We start from the raw sequence: 16,844 nt of genomic DNA on the forward strand, positions 1-16,844 counted from the left end.
GCTTTATCCCCAATAAAGTCATCGTATAAGGCAAAGGTGGAGAATCTAGTATCATGGGGTCAAGAGTCAAGTATCATGGGGTCAAGAGTCAAGTATCATGGGGTCAAGAGTCAAGTATCATGGGGTCAAGAGTCAAGTATCATGGGGTCTAGAGTCAAGTATCATGGGGTCAAGAGTCAAGTATCATGGGGTCTAGAGTCATGTATCATGGGGTCAAGAGTCAAGTATCATGGGGTCTAGAGTCAAGTATCATGGGGTCAAGAGTCAAGTATCATGGGGTCAAGAGTCAAGTATCATGGGGTCTAGAGTCAAGTATCATGGGGTCAAGAGTCAAGTATCATGAGGTCAAGAGTCAAGTATCATGGGGTCAAGAATTCCTACCCTTACTATTGGTGGGGCTGCAGTAGAAAGGCTGAGTAGTTTTAACATTTAGGGGTGCAAATTTCTAAAGGACTTGACATGCTCTGAACATATTCAAGCACAGTCTGAGAAGGACAGGCAGCAACTCAGACAATTGAGAAAATTTGGAGTTTTGCCAGAAATTCTAAAGACTTTTTATTTTGGTGCTGTTGAGAGTTTTCTGACACCAAACATTATCTCGTGGTTTTGGAATTGTTGTGTCCAGGATCCTTGTGATTTCCATAGGGTGACACGTATGGCAGAACATCACTACAAGGTATTTATACAAAAAGATGCAGAGTTACAGCAGTTTGAATGATAAAAGATTGAACTCTGCCATTATCTATTTGATTTATTAAAGGGGACCTGTCACCTAAAAATCGTTAGTCAAGCAAAATGAACTTTAATTACATGATATAAATTATTTGAATCTTGTTTCCTTCAGTCTGGGAAGTCATAATTATAACAAGCAGGCAGGAGCCATTTTGTGGGACACTGTTATTAAGACAAGACTTGTATCATCTCAGAGTCTTGTTTGTGCACCAGAATGGGGGACCTGATGTCCATCCCCATGTCCTGGTTACACAATTAAATGGTGAAGAGATTGGGGGAATGTGGGGAGAGCAGTGACATGTAGGAAGTGCTGAATGGAAAGTGAAAGTAATTGCCTAAGGCAAAGAGGAGGGGCAGGCAATATTTGATTGACAGCAGAGATATTTAAATGAGTTTACAACAGCTATGAATGCTTTAATAAAAAATAGTGTTTGGATGTTTAATTTGAAAAGGACTTTTATTACACAGTTTTTTATGTCTGGGTGACAGGTCCACTTTAAAGTCAGGAAAATGTTTTGAGAGTGTTAAAGTCAGAACAGAGAGGTTTAGGGAAAGTTTTTATCCTCAGGTTATTAGGCTTCTTAATTATGAGATGCCACCACAGCTATTGATTGATTTTCATTATTTTGATATTGATGAACCTATGAATATGTTTAGATAGTTTAGATGTTGTTACCCTTTGCTTGTTGTGTTTAGTTAATAGTGTGTCATTAAACACACATTGTATTTACATCATATGCACAATACACTCAAATCTATGGAGATTGTTAGTTGTTTCCCAGTAGGAAATGGAATCTGTCTTTCTATATTAAAGGGGAGCTTCACATGTAAGTTAACTTTTAGTTTGTTATAGAATGACCAATTCTAAGCAACTATTATTTGTCTTTTTCTTCTGACTCTTTCCAGCTTTTAAATGGGGGGTCACTGACCCCATCTAAAAAAACAAATGCTCTGTAAGACTACACATTTATTGTTATTGTTACTTTTTTTATTCCTCGTTTTTCTATTCAGGCCTCTCCTATTCATATTGCAGTCTCTTATTCATATTAAAGCATGGTTGCTAGTGGAATGCATGGTTGCTAGGTAATGTGGCTTGAAGTCTTGGAATGACCAGGGTACAGTTCCCTACAGCTTGTACTTGTATAACTTGTACATCTCTCTGTCTGTCAAATGTAATGTTCCCCACGTACCATTATCCACTGGTTAAACAGAGACAGCTCCGGCCTCTCATGCATCTCCTACAAACACAGGAGAGAGTCAGGGTTACTACACATATACTTTTACTATATATATATAAATAAACATAATATAGATAAGTATCTATAATAAAGGTAGGTATGTATAGTGTACAGTATAAGGGTTAGTATACATATAGTTAGTATATATATATAAGTGTAGGTATATATAGTGTAGAAGGGTAAGTATACATTTGTTAGTATATATAGTGTAGAAGGGTTAGTATACATATATTTAGTATATAGTGTAGAAGGGTTAGTATACATTAGTTAGTATATATAGTGCAGAAGGGTAAGTATACATTAGTTAGTATATATAGTGTAGAAGAGTTAGTATACATATATTTAGTATATATAGTGTAGAAGGGTTAGTATACATTTGTTAGTATATATAGTGTAGAAGGGTTAGTATACATTAGTTAGTATATAGTGTAGAAGGGTAAGTATACATTAGTTAGTATATATAGTGCAGAAGGGTAAGTATACATTAGTTAGTATATATAGTGTAGAAGAATTAGTATACATATATTTAGTATATATAGTGTAGAAGGGTTAGTATACATATATTTAGTATTTAGTGTAGAAGGGTAAGTATACATTAGTTAGTATATATAGTGTAGAAGGGTTAGTATACATATATTTAGTATATAGTGTAGAAGGGTTAGTATACATATATTTAGTATATAGTGTAGAAGGGTTAGTATACATTAGTTAGTATATATAGTGTAGAAGGGTTAGTATACATTAGTTAGTATATATAGTGCAGAAGGGTAAGTATACATTAGTTAGTATATATAGTGTAGAAGAGTTAGTATACATATATTTAGTATATATAGTGTAGAAGGGTAAGTATACATTTGTTAGTATATATAGTGTAGAAGGGTTAGTATACATATATTTAGTATATAGTGTAGAAGGGTTAGTATACATTTGTTAGTATATATAGTGTAGAAGGGTTAGTATACATATATTTAGTATATAGTGTAGAAGGGTTAGTATACATATATTTAGTATTTAGTGTAGAAGGGTAAGTATACATTAGTTAGTATATATAGTGTAGAAGGGTTAGTATACATATATTTAGTATTTAGTGTAGAAGGGTAAGTATACATTAGTTAGTATATATAGTGTAGAAGGGTTAGTATACATTAGTTAGTATATATAGTGCAGAAGGGTAAGTATACATTAGTTAGTATATATAGTGTAGAAGAGTTAGTATACATATATTTAGTATATATAGTGTAGAAGGGTAAGTATACATTTGTTAGTATATATAGTGTAGAAGGGTTAGTATACATATATTTAGTATATAGTGTAGAAGGGTAAGTATACATATATTTAGTATATAGTGTAGAAGGGTTAGGGTTACTCTATTGATACATTGTGTCACTGGCCAAATAAAGGGGGAAAGTTTCTCAATCAAAGTGTCAGTGTTGTTCGGTCTCTACTTATCTGTTTTGTACTAAATCCTAATGAGTCATGAGAATGTTAAATACCAACCACCATTATGTCTCCATAACATGTCAGTCCATCCCCCCCAAATCCATCGAGACAAGTGCATGTTCTCTTTCCCGCCGCCACAAACTGACATTTAGCCTGTGGGAAAGACAGAAGGGTGTGAGTGGACCCTCACTTGGCTTGGTTCATAACTTTCCATCCATCCAGAAGCATGTGATAGAAAGGAGGTAATTGCAGGAAGTCCACGGCAGCAAGCTGAGTCTGCAAGTGTATCTTTATTGGGGTAGTGAACAGCACACTACATGTTTCGGGCAAGGCCCTTTATCAAGTGTGCATGAACAGTGCAAAAGGGAACATTTAAAAAAACAATGACCTTTCACCTTAAGGGTTGCATTGTGGGTGCAGACCCTATTAATCAATTAAGTATTCACATAAGCAACAGGTGAAACAATATAGTTAGAGTTCATCGTGTCCAGGTGTGGTAGTGAAGTCCAAATTGAACCACTGGTGTAGGAACATCCTTTTTTTTTTTCTTCAGCACAAGGATGTTCCTACACCAGTGGTTCAATTTGGACTTCACTACCACACCTGGACACGATGAACTCTAACTATATTGTTTCACCTGTTGCTTATGTGAATACTTAATTGATTAATAGGGTCTGCACCCACAATGCAACCCTTAAGGTGAAAGGTCATTGTTTGTTTAAATGTTCCCTTTTGCACTGTTCATGCACACTTGATAAAGGGCCTTGCCCGAAACATGTAGTGTGCTGTTCACTACCCCAATAAAGATACACTTGCAGACTCAGCTTGCTGCCGTGGACTTCCTGCAATTACCTCCTTTCTATCACATTGATCTATTAGGGTATCACCACAGGATACCCTGCAGGAGTACCACCAACACATCATACAACTTGCCAGAGTTCAGCCCTGCTACTTTTTGGACCATCCATCCAGAAGTGAGAGGTGAGCCATGAAATCAGCGACCCAGAGACTGTCATTCAACAAGGGCATTTGGTCACGCACAGCAGCAGCACATGATGTTCATTGATGTTCTAAGTAACTATGATTTAAGTTCATTGATGTTCTAAGTAACTATGATGTAAGTTCATTGATGTTCTAAGTAACTATGATTTAAGTTCATTGATGTTCTAAGTAACTATGATGTAAGTTCATTGATGTTCTAAGTAACTATGATGTAAGTTCATTGATGTTCTAAGTAACTATGATGTAAGTTAGTTGATGTTCTAAGTAACTATGATGTAAGTTCATTGATGTTCTAAGTAACTATGATGTAAGTTCATTGATCTTCTAAGTAACTATGATGTAAGTTAGTTGATGTTCTAAGTAACTATGATGTAAGTTCATTGATGTTCTAAGTAACTATGATGTAAGTTCATTGATCTTCTAAGTAACTATGATGTAAGTTAGTTGATGTTCTAAGTAACTATGATGTAAGTTCATTGATGTTCTAAGTAACTATGATGTAAGTTCATTGATCTTCTAAGTAACTATGATGTAAGTTAGTTGATGTTCTAAGTAACTATGATGTAAGTTCATTGATGTTCTAAGTAACTATGATGTAAGTTCATTGATCTTCTAAGTAACTATGATGTAAGTTAGTTGATGTTCTAAGTAACTATGATGTAAGTTCATTGATGTTCTAAGTAACTATGATGTAAGTTCATTGGTGTTCCAGGTCACTAAGTTCATTGATGTTCTAGGTATAAACAAGATTAGTTCATTGGTGTTCTAGGCACCCACTGTGCTAGTTCTACCATGTTCTAGGTCACTATAATGCACGTCCATTCATGTTCTAGTCACTATGATGTAAGTTCCTTGATGCTCTAGGTCACTATGTATATAATAGAGCAGACATTGTGCCAGTGATGTTGGGAGTCACTAGGGGGTCATTTATAAATGCAGCTGCTCCAAGATAGGCATCATTTTGTGCTTATACACTCGCAATTATGTTCATTTTGGGTGCAGTTGTAATGAGTGGAACTCCCCATGCAGCCACAATTATACTGCAATTATGGGAACAAAGCACTGAATTTTAGGTAAAAACAAGGCACTTGCAGGCGACATTTGCATAAATAAATGAGCCCAAGTGTTTCCTTTAATGGAATGGCCATTTGTGCTTGGGGGTCACAGTCTCAAATGGCTGGGGCAGAGAGGACACAGTTTGGGCAAAGTACATACAGAATGATGTCTACTCAGTCACTAGTTTTCTGCACCAGCCACAAATGATGATATTCACTGGGGGGGGTACTTAACACGTTGGCACCTCTAGTGACTTTCACTTTCCTTGTCCTTTAATCCATTTATTGTAACACTTGTAAACAGGCCAGTGCATGGGAAAGCTCTCCTTCCCTATAGTAATAGTACATATCATTAACATTTATGTACTGATCAATTTTCCATTGCTTGGCTCAGATATTTCAGGCACAAATCAATTCGAGCCTATCACCTATACAAGATGAATGGATTCCCTGCTGCAGCCAATACTGTGATATAAATCAAATGGCCAGTGCTTCATTACCTGCACGCTATTCAATATGAGCACAAGATATAGGATGTAGGGATCCATAGGGTTAATTCCCCTATGTTTCTGAAATCCCACATGCTGGGAAATCCCCTGCCTGTCCAGCTACAGGTTGGAGCGAGATCTGGCAGATACCGGAGGTTGCCAGAAGGTGTCGCTGCTGCACAACTGTTTGATATGGATAGAGTCATGTGCTCACAGCCATTGCTGCTTTCACTTTCACAGAGAATGGAGCTGGGATTTGGTTCCTTACCAGGGTGCTGTGCATCAGAGACACCACATGTTTGGGCTCAGGGATAACAGGACCCCGATATTTGTGATTACATTTCATAAACCTGTTATTGGTAAGAAGGTAATAGTGTATAACCTATGGCACAGGGGGTGGCCAAGAAGTTGTTACAAGGACTAGTGTTGCAACTGTGTTCTGCTCATTCTTTTGATTTAAAAAACAATCTGTATATTCCTAATTGTTATATTTTATTGCTGTTTTACCTGAACTTTCTCCCCCTCTACCCCCCCCTCTTTAATGAGTATGGCTTGTTTGAATAGAGATCAGGAGCTCTGTATAAACAAACACTCACACCCTTCTCCCAGCCATAGTCTGGATTAGGCTTTCAGATAAGGAGGGGTTCTTTGGGTTTATTTATGATAATTTGATGAACTGCCTTCTCCAGACCCCCACAGTTGCAGGAAGATGGGTTTTCCTTGTTTAGTGCAACAAATAACAAAATCCATAAATGTTCCTTAATTCAAACAACTGGAAGTGGATGTTGAACCCTATTCCTGGTGCTCATGAGGAACATGCAGGTTACAGAGCAATTGTGATTCACTGTAGTAAATATTACTCACCATCCCATGGCAACCCCCATTGTTTTCCAAGCAAAGATCCACTGGGTCACAGGAATATCCGTCCCCCACGTACCCCCTTTTACATGTGCAATCATTCTGCAAGAAAAGGCAGAACATTCCATGGAGCTTCTTTCTTTCTACACAAACGGTTCTTTCTGATTCTTTTACTTTTACTAAAGAAACTGACACTTCATAAAGAAACTTTGAATTCTTTTGCCTCAAATATCTGTAGTTAAATGACTTAGCTTTCCTTCCTCTCATTACTGCCAACAAAGAGCCCCCACTTTCCTCTGCAGCAGCCATGTATTAGGGTAAGGGTTACTGGTGAGTGTGGGTTACTGGTGAGTGGGTTACTGGAAAGTGCAGGTGAGTGCAGGTTACTAGTGAGTGGGGGATGCTGGTGAGTGGGGGTTACTGGTGAGTGCAGGTTGCTAGTGAGTGCAGGTTGCCGGTGAGCGCAGGTTGCTGGTGAGTAATCAACAGTCACCACACATAAATGAGATAAAAATATGTAATTACATCTAAAATTTGTCACTTTCAGTATAATATATTCTGGTAATTTTCTGGTTTACTTATGTCCTGAAAAGAAGTAACCCTAATACACATTAAGTCCCCTAATAATGTATCTGAGTCCCTACCCTAACTGTAACCCTAACCCTAACTGTAACCCTAACCCTAACTGTAACCATAACTGTAACCCACACTGAAACCCTAACTGTAACCCTAACTGTAACCTTAACTGTAACTGTAACCCTAACTGTTACCCTAACTGAAACCTTAACTGTAACCCACACTGTAACCCTAACTGTTACACTAACTGTAACCCTAACCCTGTTACCCTAACTGTAACCTTGACTGTAACCCACACTGTAACCCTAACTATAACCCTAACAAAACCCTAACCCTAACTGTTACCCTAACTGTAACTCACACTGTAACCTACACTGTAACCCTAACTGTAACCCTAACTGTAACTCACACTGTAACCCACACTGTAACCCTAACTGTAACCCTAACTGCAACCCTAACCCTAACTGTAACCCTAACTGTAACCCTAACTGTAACTCACACTGTAACCCTAACTGTAACCCTAACTGCAACCCTAACCCTAACTGTAACCCTAACTGTAACCCTAACTGTAACTCACACTGTAACCCTAACTGTAACCCTAACTGCAACCCTAACCCTAACTGTAACCCTAACTGTAATCCACACTGTAACCCTAACTGTAACTCACACTGTAACCCACACTGTAACCCTAACTGTAACCCTAACTGTAACCCTAACCCTAACTGTTACCCTAACTGTAATCCACACTGTAACCCTAACTGTAACCATAACTGTAATCCACACTGTAACCCTAACTGTAACCCTAACCCTAACTGTAACCATAACTGTAATCCGCACTGTAACCCTAACTGTAACCCTAACTGTTACCCTAACTGTAACCTTAACTGTAACCCTAACAGAACCCTAACCCAAACTGTAACCCTAACTGTAACCCTAACTGTAACTGTAACCCACACTGTAACCCTAACTGTAACCCTAACTGTAACCCTAACCCTTATCCTAATAGACTGTGTGTGAGTGTGGGACATATTGGGGAAGTACCTATTAAATGCAATGATTGTGTGGGTGTATGTGTGAGTGTGTGGGACACACGAGGGGAGGTAGTTGAGAAAGTGAAAGCACCAAACTAATGGTTGGACCTTTCTATAGAGCCAGCATATAAGGGTGTGTATCTAATAAGAACTAAATAGTTCCCACATCTGTGTTTTGGTTCCCCTCCTCTATTGACTCGAGGCCTTTCTGTCATCACAATAAGAATATCCTGGGCTCTTGCTCTGGCTCTTTATGCCCCCCCCCCCACAGTTTACAGATCCCGTGAAGCAGAGCTCGGCCTGGAAAGATCCCTTTGCCTGTTACTGACCAATTGCAATAAATTTTTTCACATTTTGCAAATAAGAGGTGCTGCAGTTTTTCCTTTTTGCTGTATATTTGGCCCATGGCAAGGGCTTATACACTGCTTTGCACTCTGCCCGAAAGGAACCTATGTGAAGTGGTTGAAGCACACACAACTGTATACTTGGAAAGACCCTTTAGCCTGATATTTGTCACCTCCCTTCCTGGTTGACATGATATCTCGCTTCCCTTGGACCTGATCATGTTGGCAGTAGTCGTGCAAGCAGCTCACCTTCCTGAGGAAATAAGAGCACCTACCTGTCCCGGCTGTATAAAGTTGCATTGTGCATCAAGGTGGCAGCCCCCTCTGTTTGCCAGCACACAGTTGTCAATGGGTAAACAGACAGTGCCATCTCCGGTCCAGCCAGTGTTGCACTCGCAGCTGACAGTGCCATCTTTGGCGCTGGTACAAATAGCCTGCAAGAGACAAAAGTTCATTTCCCAATGTATCTGCAAAGTCAGGTAGATGCCACCCAAATCATGATGGAAACAGAGTGGAACATTGCACAGAAGCAGCATCATTGCAAGAAGGTGACCCCAAGTGACTTGCATTATCTGCACAGCCTCCTCTGTCAGGTCTTCTACAGGCATCTACCAGGCGACATGAAAACCCATCTCCCTCGTATCCATTCTCACATGTGCACCTGCAGAGAGACATGTAGGTTAGGCAACAGATAACAATGCCCATGGCCAATTGCACCAATACTAACCCCTGCGTCCCTGGCACCAATACTAACCCCTGTATCCCTGGCACCAAAACTAACCCCTGTATCCCTGGCACCAATACTAACCCCTGTATCCCTGGCACCAATACTAAACCCTGCATCCTTGGCACCAATACTAGCCCCTGGGTCACTAACATCAATATTAACTGCTGTGCCATTCTACAGGCCTTAGGAATTTTACATTAGTTAGATTATGGGCCTTTGTGGCCCAACTGGTTGATGGATCTTGTTCCCAATGAATCTTCACCTTGTGATGTTGCCCTCAGTTTCGCAGGTAGCGTTCAGGTGGCAGAACAGTGCCAGATCTGATGTTCCACAAGGCTCTGCTCGTTGGTCACAGAATTCTCCGGTGAATCCTTCATTACAGCGACCACCCTGGCAAACCCCTCGGCTTCCAGATCTGTTATCACAAATGCCATGAAGGCACCGACAGTCTGTCATTGGCAAAAGAAAATATTGGAAGACCATGTGCTTTCTGCCAGGGAAATGCTTCAGTCTGGATACTGGATCATTGCAAGGCCACTTACCTTCATCACACTCATTCCCATGCTTGTTTGGGTCAGTACAGATGTGACAGGCGATTCCTTTGAACTTTGGGAAACAGATGCACTTGCCATTTCCATGGATTCCATCATTGCACTGCAGGAGAATGAAAAGTTGTTTGGAGCCAGAGAGTCTTAATTACTACGGTTCCTACTGCCTTGACTACATTTCAGGTTCTAGCACTGAGTATTCCATGTGGCGAAGATCATGGCTGGGGGGGGGTCCCTGAAGGTGTGTGGGGACCCAAGAGGTGACTGCCCTAGTGGTCCTTAGTGGCCACCCCAGTCCAAAACTGGGTTTAGGAATTATTATGAGTGATTCTAGGTTTCCCTCCCAGGATTCCTTCTAATTTGCATATGAGGAGAGGGTGTCCTCATCCAACATACAGGAGAGCGGGGCAGAATAAAGAGAAGAGGAGGAGAGGCCCACTGCAGAAACCTACTACAGGACTTTGGTCTGAATGGGGGGAGGAGAGGTGGCAGCCTGGATTGGGGTCAATCTTACAATATGCAGTTGCATTAATATGATTATGGTTTATACTCGGAATGTGCTGATTCCACAGGGTTAATGTGCATAGCATCAGTAGTAAAGCGTGGGGAGTAGGAAAAGACAATTAGTACTCCCAGCATGATCAGGTGGGGGGGGGATATAACTTGTGTAATATCATGAACTCCATTTTTTCTTTAAAGGGCTTGTTCACCTTCAAAACCTTTTGCAGTTCAGCTGGTTTCATGTGGTTTATAAAGAATAAAGACATTTCAATTACTTTCTATTTTCTATTTCAACCATTTTTCCAATATTGAAGTGTAAAGTCTTTATTTCTGGTGAACAATCTGAAAACAACTGAACTGAAAAAAGTCTTTGGAAGGTGAACAAGCCTTTTCATTTACCAGTGATTTCCATATTGCCGAGCTCTAGAATCTCAGCTATGGGTGTGAGGGAGAAAACACCCCAGACTGTGGGGCGCATCCATGATGGACAATCCTTATATATTATGGTTTGAGTGTAGGGAACGTTCTTGATTTTTGGTCTTCCAAGTTCAGTGGAAAAACTGGGTATATTGTGGTTGTACCCTGAAGAGAACAAAACTGACATTTTTATGGAGAAACAATATTGGAAAGAAACTTACAGTCCCACGACCATAACAGGCAGAGGAAAATCCTCCAGGACATTGCCTGCACTCAGGTCCATAGAAGCCACTACAGCAGCCCAGCTCCTGAAACAAGAAGGACATTTGCATCGTCACTAGTTCCTGGGGCTTAGGCATAAAGATCGGGGCTATTTCAAGAGCTAAGTGTAATTTTGAAGGCAAAAAAAAAACATTTTAGGGGGGAGTCAGCTATGGGGCAGGTGTAAAGTTCAAGGTAGATTTATGACCTGATTGACAGCAGGAGGCACCATGGGTGGTAGGACACCAGGGCAAGTGTTGGAGATGGCGACTGCTGATATTGTCACTAACACAAGTGCCCACTCACTTGTTTGTGGATTGAAATAATTCAGATTTTCTAGAATAATATAGCCCATCCTTATTTTTTGGTTTGGTGATAGGGTCCGGCACAGGAGCGAGATACAATTTCTAGTGATGGGCGAATTTGCGCCGTTTCGCTTCGCCGAAAAATTCGCGAATTTCGCGCAAAATTCGCGAAACGGCGAAAAATTCGCGAAACGGCGCCGGCGTCTCGTTTTTGGCGCCGGCGACTTTTTTCGAAAAAATTTTTTTTTTGACGCCGGCGAATTTTTACCGCGAATTTTCGCGGGCGTTTCGCGAATTTATTCGCTCGGCGCGAATCGCGCAAATTCGCCGCGAATAAATTCGCCCATCACTAACAATTTCACATAAATAGAATGTTATTACAGGGCTAAAGACACAGGGTGGCAGCTTGGGTGAATAATGGCTGAAAAATGCATCTGGGCACATATTATTGTGTATTGGGGTTAGGGTGGATATAGGGTGAATACCAATTCCAGATGGGAAGATTCACCGAGTTGTATATCAATATCTGTGCATTTAGGGCCAATCTTGTGTTACCAACACCATACTCCTTCCTATGACAACAGACGACCATGTGCATGGTCTGTTAAACAACTGATCATTTGGTTCATTCTGACCCAATAAATGTATTTTTAGTTGTAATAGTGGTGTGTAGAAGCCACCTCAGTTCATTGTGCCTGACCTTGTGCTTTCTATTGAGTGCTATTCTCATATTTGCATGGGAGCATTATTAACAATGCAGGTATCTGAGAGTTGTTATCCTGTATCCTTCCCATTGTTCTGCTGATGGGCTTCTGGGGGGGGGAAGGGAAGGGGGTGATATCACTACAACTTGCAATGCAGCAGTAAAAAAAACTGAAGTTTATCAGATCACAAGTCACATGAGTGAGGGCACCTGGGAAACTAACAAGATGTCTAGTCCCTTGTCAGATTTCAAAATAAAATATAAAAAATCTGTTTGCTCTTTTGGAAAACAGATGTCACTGCAGGATTGGGCTGAAGCAGCACTATTATCTGAGCAGAACCCGGTATTCATCAAACCTCCAGTGGTTGCCCTGTCTGAGCATAACGCTACTTTCTGTCCTGAGCTGTGAGTTTGGACTATATGGAGAACACGGCAGACCCAGACTCAGACTGAATGGGTGGATGTTTAGAGAACAGACATGTCAGTAGGAATGGGTGCTGAGTGCACACTCACTGCAATGAGACAGAGACACATATTTATGGGCACAGGATAGAAATAACTGGTTAAGTTTAAGAAGTGTCACATGACAGGTTTTTTGAACTTACCGAGGCAGTTACAGTGCAGTTACGGGCACAGCCAATTGAGCCAAAGGAACTATTTGTGCCTTCTCCAAGCTTGCAGCCTTTGTCTACAGATCCCTGGAAATTGGCAAAAAGAAGCATTCCTTCCATTAAGGGAAATGATGTTCAATTATTATAAAGCTAAACCTGCCAATCAAATAGAGAACTGAGCTGCTCCATCACTTGCACAGGTGAGACATCTAAGCCTTAAAAAGCCCCCAGAGATACCAACCTTGGGGACATCCCAATATGCCTGGGCATGAACCAAAACTCTGCTTGGCTTTCCATACATAAATACACCAACTGATACCAGACACCAAACGTTCCTATTAACCAGGGGATCGAACGAGAGACTCTATAAATATATCAATATATCAATATTTGCATCTACTGTGTATATTATAGTTCTGCTCTGTCAGTGCCAATGGAACACTTTGGGGATATTTCCTACAAACTGAATTTGCCCCCACAAGAATTGACAAAAAGCTTGTGCCATGTGAGTTTTTCTTACCAAATCGGTGCTGTTATCTGGACAGGGGGCAATAGAGTCACAGTTGGAGCACAGGCCCTGTAGGAACAGGAGGATTTACATTCAGTGATGTGGGGGGCACAGTCATAGCTACAGCTTTACATTGAATTCTGTTGGTAGCATCACACTTTGTGCCCCTGTGCATTTCCTCTAGTTCTCTCACGCACCCCCACAAATATATATGCAGGTTAAATGTAGGCATGCATCAAATCCACTATTTTGGATTCGGCTGAATACTGAACCAAATCCTAGTTTGCGTATGCAAATTAGGGGTGGGAAGTGGAAAACATTTTTTATTTCCTTGTTTTCTGACAAAAAGTCACATGATTTCCCTCCCTGTCCCTAATTTTCATATGCAAATTAGGATTCGGATTCGGTTCAGCCGGGCAGAAGAATTCAGAAAACATGAAGTACTGAGATCTGGAGAAGCGCCACTTGCACTTTGCACCCACAACAAAACCAATAAAACCCCAGATACAGCAAGTGATACAATGAGAATAGAGTGTGTGTTGTGTCACTTCTGCTTCTGCAAGCTTAGGCGTTGGTCTGCCAAGAAGGGGTAACGACAGAAAAGCCCCAAACTCCACAAAGTCCCAGACAGAAGTGCAGGAGCAGTAACATGGGCAAGAGTGGCACTTAGTGTTCGGAGCACTTGTGCCCAGGGGAATGGCTGCGCAATTATCAGTGGGTGCAAGTTTGGGGGTTGGTAAAGATGGGAAGCCTACGTCGTACCCCCCTCCTGCACCAAATATGCTGCCTGTCTGCTCCCCAACCTCTCCATGCTGTTCCATGCCAAACAAATGACTGGCTGGTGCTTGCTTATATACGTGTGCATGCCCCGCCCCCTCCAATGACATCACAGAAGATGTCACAGGTATATAAATTGGTGAGGCAGCCCAGGTTGGGTGCAGGTTGGAGTATCTTAGTTTGGGGTGAGGAACTGTAAACAAGAGACACAAGTTGTAGTTATACTGATGCGTTGTGATAACCTGAAACTCTGGAAAACACAGAGAAGAAGCTGCAATGTCTATGGGTGACAGCTGCCAGAATTGAATCTCATCTCCTACATGAAACAAAGAGGCCAAAATATTGCAGCACCGCAAGAAATGATGTACAATTTGAATGTTTTACCCACAAAGTTTTTACATCAATCCCTGTGGAAGGTACAGTATTGTTGGTGCATTGTCTCATGTGAACCGTACAGTTTCCCCAAGGACCTGGGTGCCATTACTCTCAATTCCTGCAGCTCACAGGTATCATTACTACGCTGAAACAAACATTTTAGAACATAAAAAACAATACATTTGGGATTGAGACTGTAATTCAAAGGGTTCATTCCAGAAAAACTCACTGTGATGGTTTTCTGAAACGTTTCCATACACTGATGAGGCAAAATCGGCAAAATGGTGTCAGGGATCAATATGCCATCTAGGGTATGTATGATTCCATTGGAAGCCACGATATCAGTTCGACCAATTGGGACACTGGACACCCCAAGAGTGATTCTTCCCTGTCCAAAGTACCGAGCAGAAAAGGAAAGAAAGACACAAGGGCTCTTCCATTACATCTCTTCTATTCCATTGTATCTCTATTTTGTTCCACTCTATCTCTACTCTCTTCCATTATATCTCTATTTTGTTCCACTCTATCTCTACTCTCTTCCATTATATCTCTATTCTGTTCCATTATATCTCTATTCTGTTCCATTAAATCTCTATTCTGTTCCATTAAATCTCTATTCTTTTCCATTAAATCTCTATTCTGTTCCATTATATCTCTGTTCTGCTCTTTTTCTAAATCTTTATTTGTCTCATTGTATCTCTGTTCTGTTCATTGCATTGCTATTCTGTTCCATTGTCTCTTTATTCTGTTCCATTGCGTATTTATTCCGTTTCATGCTTTCTCTATTCTGATCCGTTACATCTCTACTCTGTTCCATTGAATTTCAATTCTGATAAATTCTATCCCTATTCTGTTCCATTCTATATCTAATCTGTTCCATTGTGTCTCTATAAACGGTTAAATGGTTAAACTGCACAGACTTTTGGGTACTTACATCTTCTGTGACGTTAAGCTTTATGATTTCATTGGCAGTGGTTAAAATAGTCGGCATTGTAATAAGCCTGTCAGCAGAGATCTGATAGCAATAGAAAATAGAAGTGTTATGATTGTCCAATCGTGTCTATAGGTGCCACCATAAGGGGCTTATTCTCTAATGCCTCAATGTGTTGTACATGATTTCATTGGGTAAAATAATTTTCCATAGATATAATACCAAAAACCAAAGAAAAACTAAGGGTTCAGTGGAAAACAGGTCTAGGAGGCAAAACTTCAGAATCTGGGGATTGCCAGAAGACATATCGGCGAAAGATATACCAAACTACCTTGACGGCCTCTTTTCTGTGATTTGCCCTAACCCACACCAGACTAATGGAATCTTGGGCTCATCGCTCAATAGGCCAAAAGCCTCCCCCAACTAAGCCACCCAGAGATATAGTAACCTGTCCGCACTACTTCAGACAGAAAGAACTGATCCTCACTCATGCCCGCTCTAATGCGGAAATCACCACAAAGTCCAGATCTTTGCAGATCTTTCGCCAATCACCCTGGGTAAATGGAGGGATCTCAAACAAGTTACTCAACGCCTTAGGGAAATGGAAATCCCATATTGCTGGGGATATCCCTTTAAATTGTTTGCACAACATTGTGGACACACATATGTCCTGCAGGATCCAGACAAGGCTCAACACTTCCTTGTTGCCGTAGGCCTGCAACATGAGCCATCCACCAACTTGAAAGGCACCAATGACACCTGCACTTCACCCTCAATGGCAACAAGTCCACGGATCGGCATCTCAACAGCGACCGGCACAATGCATTAAATGAACAGTTCAGTGTAAAGTAAAAACTGGGTAAATAAATAGTCTGTGCCAAATAATAATTGTATCTAATATAGTTAGTTAGGCAAAAATGTAATGTTTAAAGGCTGGAGTGAGTGGATGTGTAACATAATAGCCAGAACTCTACTTCCTGCTTTTCAGCTCTCTAACTCTGAGTTAGTCAGTGACTATAAGGGGGGTCACATGGGACATAACTGTTCAGTGAGTTTATAATTGATCCTCAGCATTCAGCTCAGATTCAAAAGCAACAGACATGTCTCCCCCCCCCCTCAAGTCTCTGATTGGTTACTGGCTGGTATCCAGGGTAACCAGTCAGTGTAAACCAAGAGAGCTGAAAAGCAGGAAGTAGTGTTCTGGCTATTATGTTACACATCCACTCACTCCAGCCTTTATACATTACATTTTTGGCTAAATAACTATATTAGATTCATTGTTTATTTTGCACAGCCTATTTATTTACCCACTTTTTATTTTTACACTGAACAATTCCTTTAAGCCCGACCTTCTTCGGACCATAGAAGCGACTCTCCTAAACCAGGCTGAGGAAAAGTACTGATACATCTCCTGAT

At 40.7% G+C, this 16,844-nt stretch overlaps 1 protein-coding gene across 1 annotated transcript in view; it reads right to left on the reverse strand.

Moving 5' to 3' along the window:
* The window catches only part of LOC108705352 (stabilin-1-like), a 145,973-nt gene that overhangs the window by 77,928 nt on the left and 51,201 nt on the right, over positions 1 to 16,844 (reverse strand). The window contains exons 18-29 of the mRNA XM_041591026.1: positions 15,432 to 15,512; positions 14,727 to 14,885; positions 13,358 to 13,414; positions 12,832 to 12,924; positions 11,179 to 11,265; positions 10,034 to 10,145; positions 9,754 to 9,940; positions 9,332 to 9,425; positions 9,040 to 9,198; positions 6,820 to 6,915; positions 3,468 to 3,563; positions 1,923 to 1,970 (exon numbers count right to left, since the gene is read on the reverse strand). Of these exons, the coding sequence (XP_041446960.1) occupies positions 1,923 to 1,970; positions 3,468 to 3,563; positions 6,820 to 6,915; positions 9,040 to 9,198; positions 9,332 to 9,425; positions 9,754 to 9,940; positions 10,034 to 10,145; positions 11,179 to 11,265; positions 12,832 to 12,924; positions 13,358 to 13,414; positions 14,727 to 14,885; positions 15,432 to 15,512 (1,269 nt within the window). The remainder of the gene's footprint in view (positions 1 to 1,922; positions 1,971 to 3,467; positions 3,564 to 6,819; positions 6,916 to 9,039; positions 9,199 to 9,331; positions 9,426 to 9,753; positions 9,941 to 10,033; positions 10,146 to 11,178; positions 11,266 to 12,831; positions 12,925 to 13,357; positions 13,415 to 14,726; positions 14,886 to 15,431; positions 15,513 to 16,844) is intronic.

Source organism: Xenopus laevis, chromosome 4L (assembly GCF_017654675.1).
Source record: "Xenopus laevis strain J_2021 chromosome 4L, Xenopus_laevis_v10.1, whole genome shotgun sequence".
Classification (NCBI taxonomy): domain Eukaryota; kingdom Metazoa; phylum Chordata; class Amphibia; order Anura; family Pipidae; genus Xenopus; species Xenopus laevis.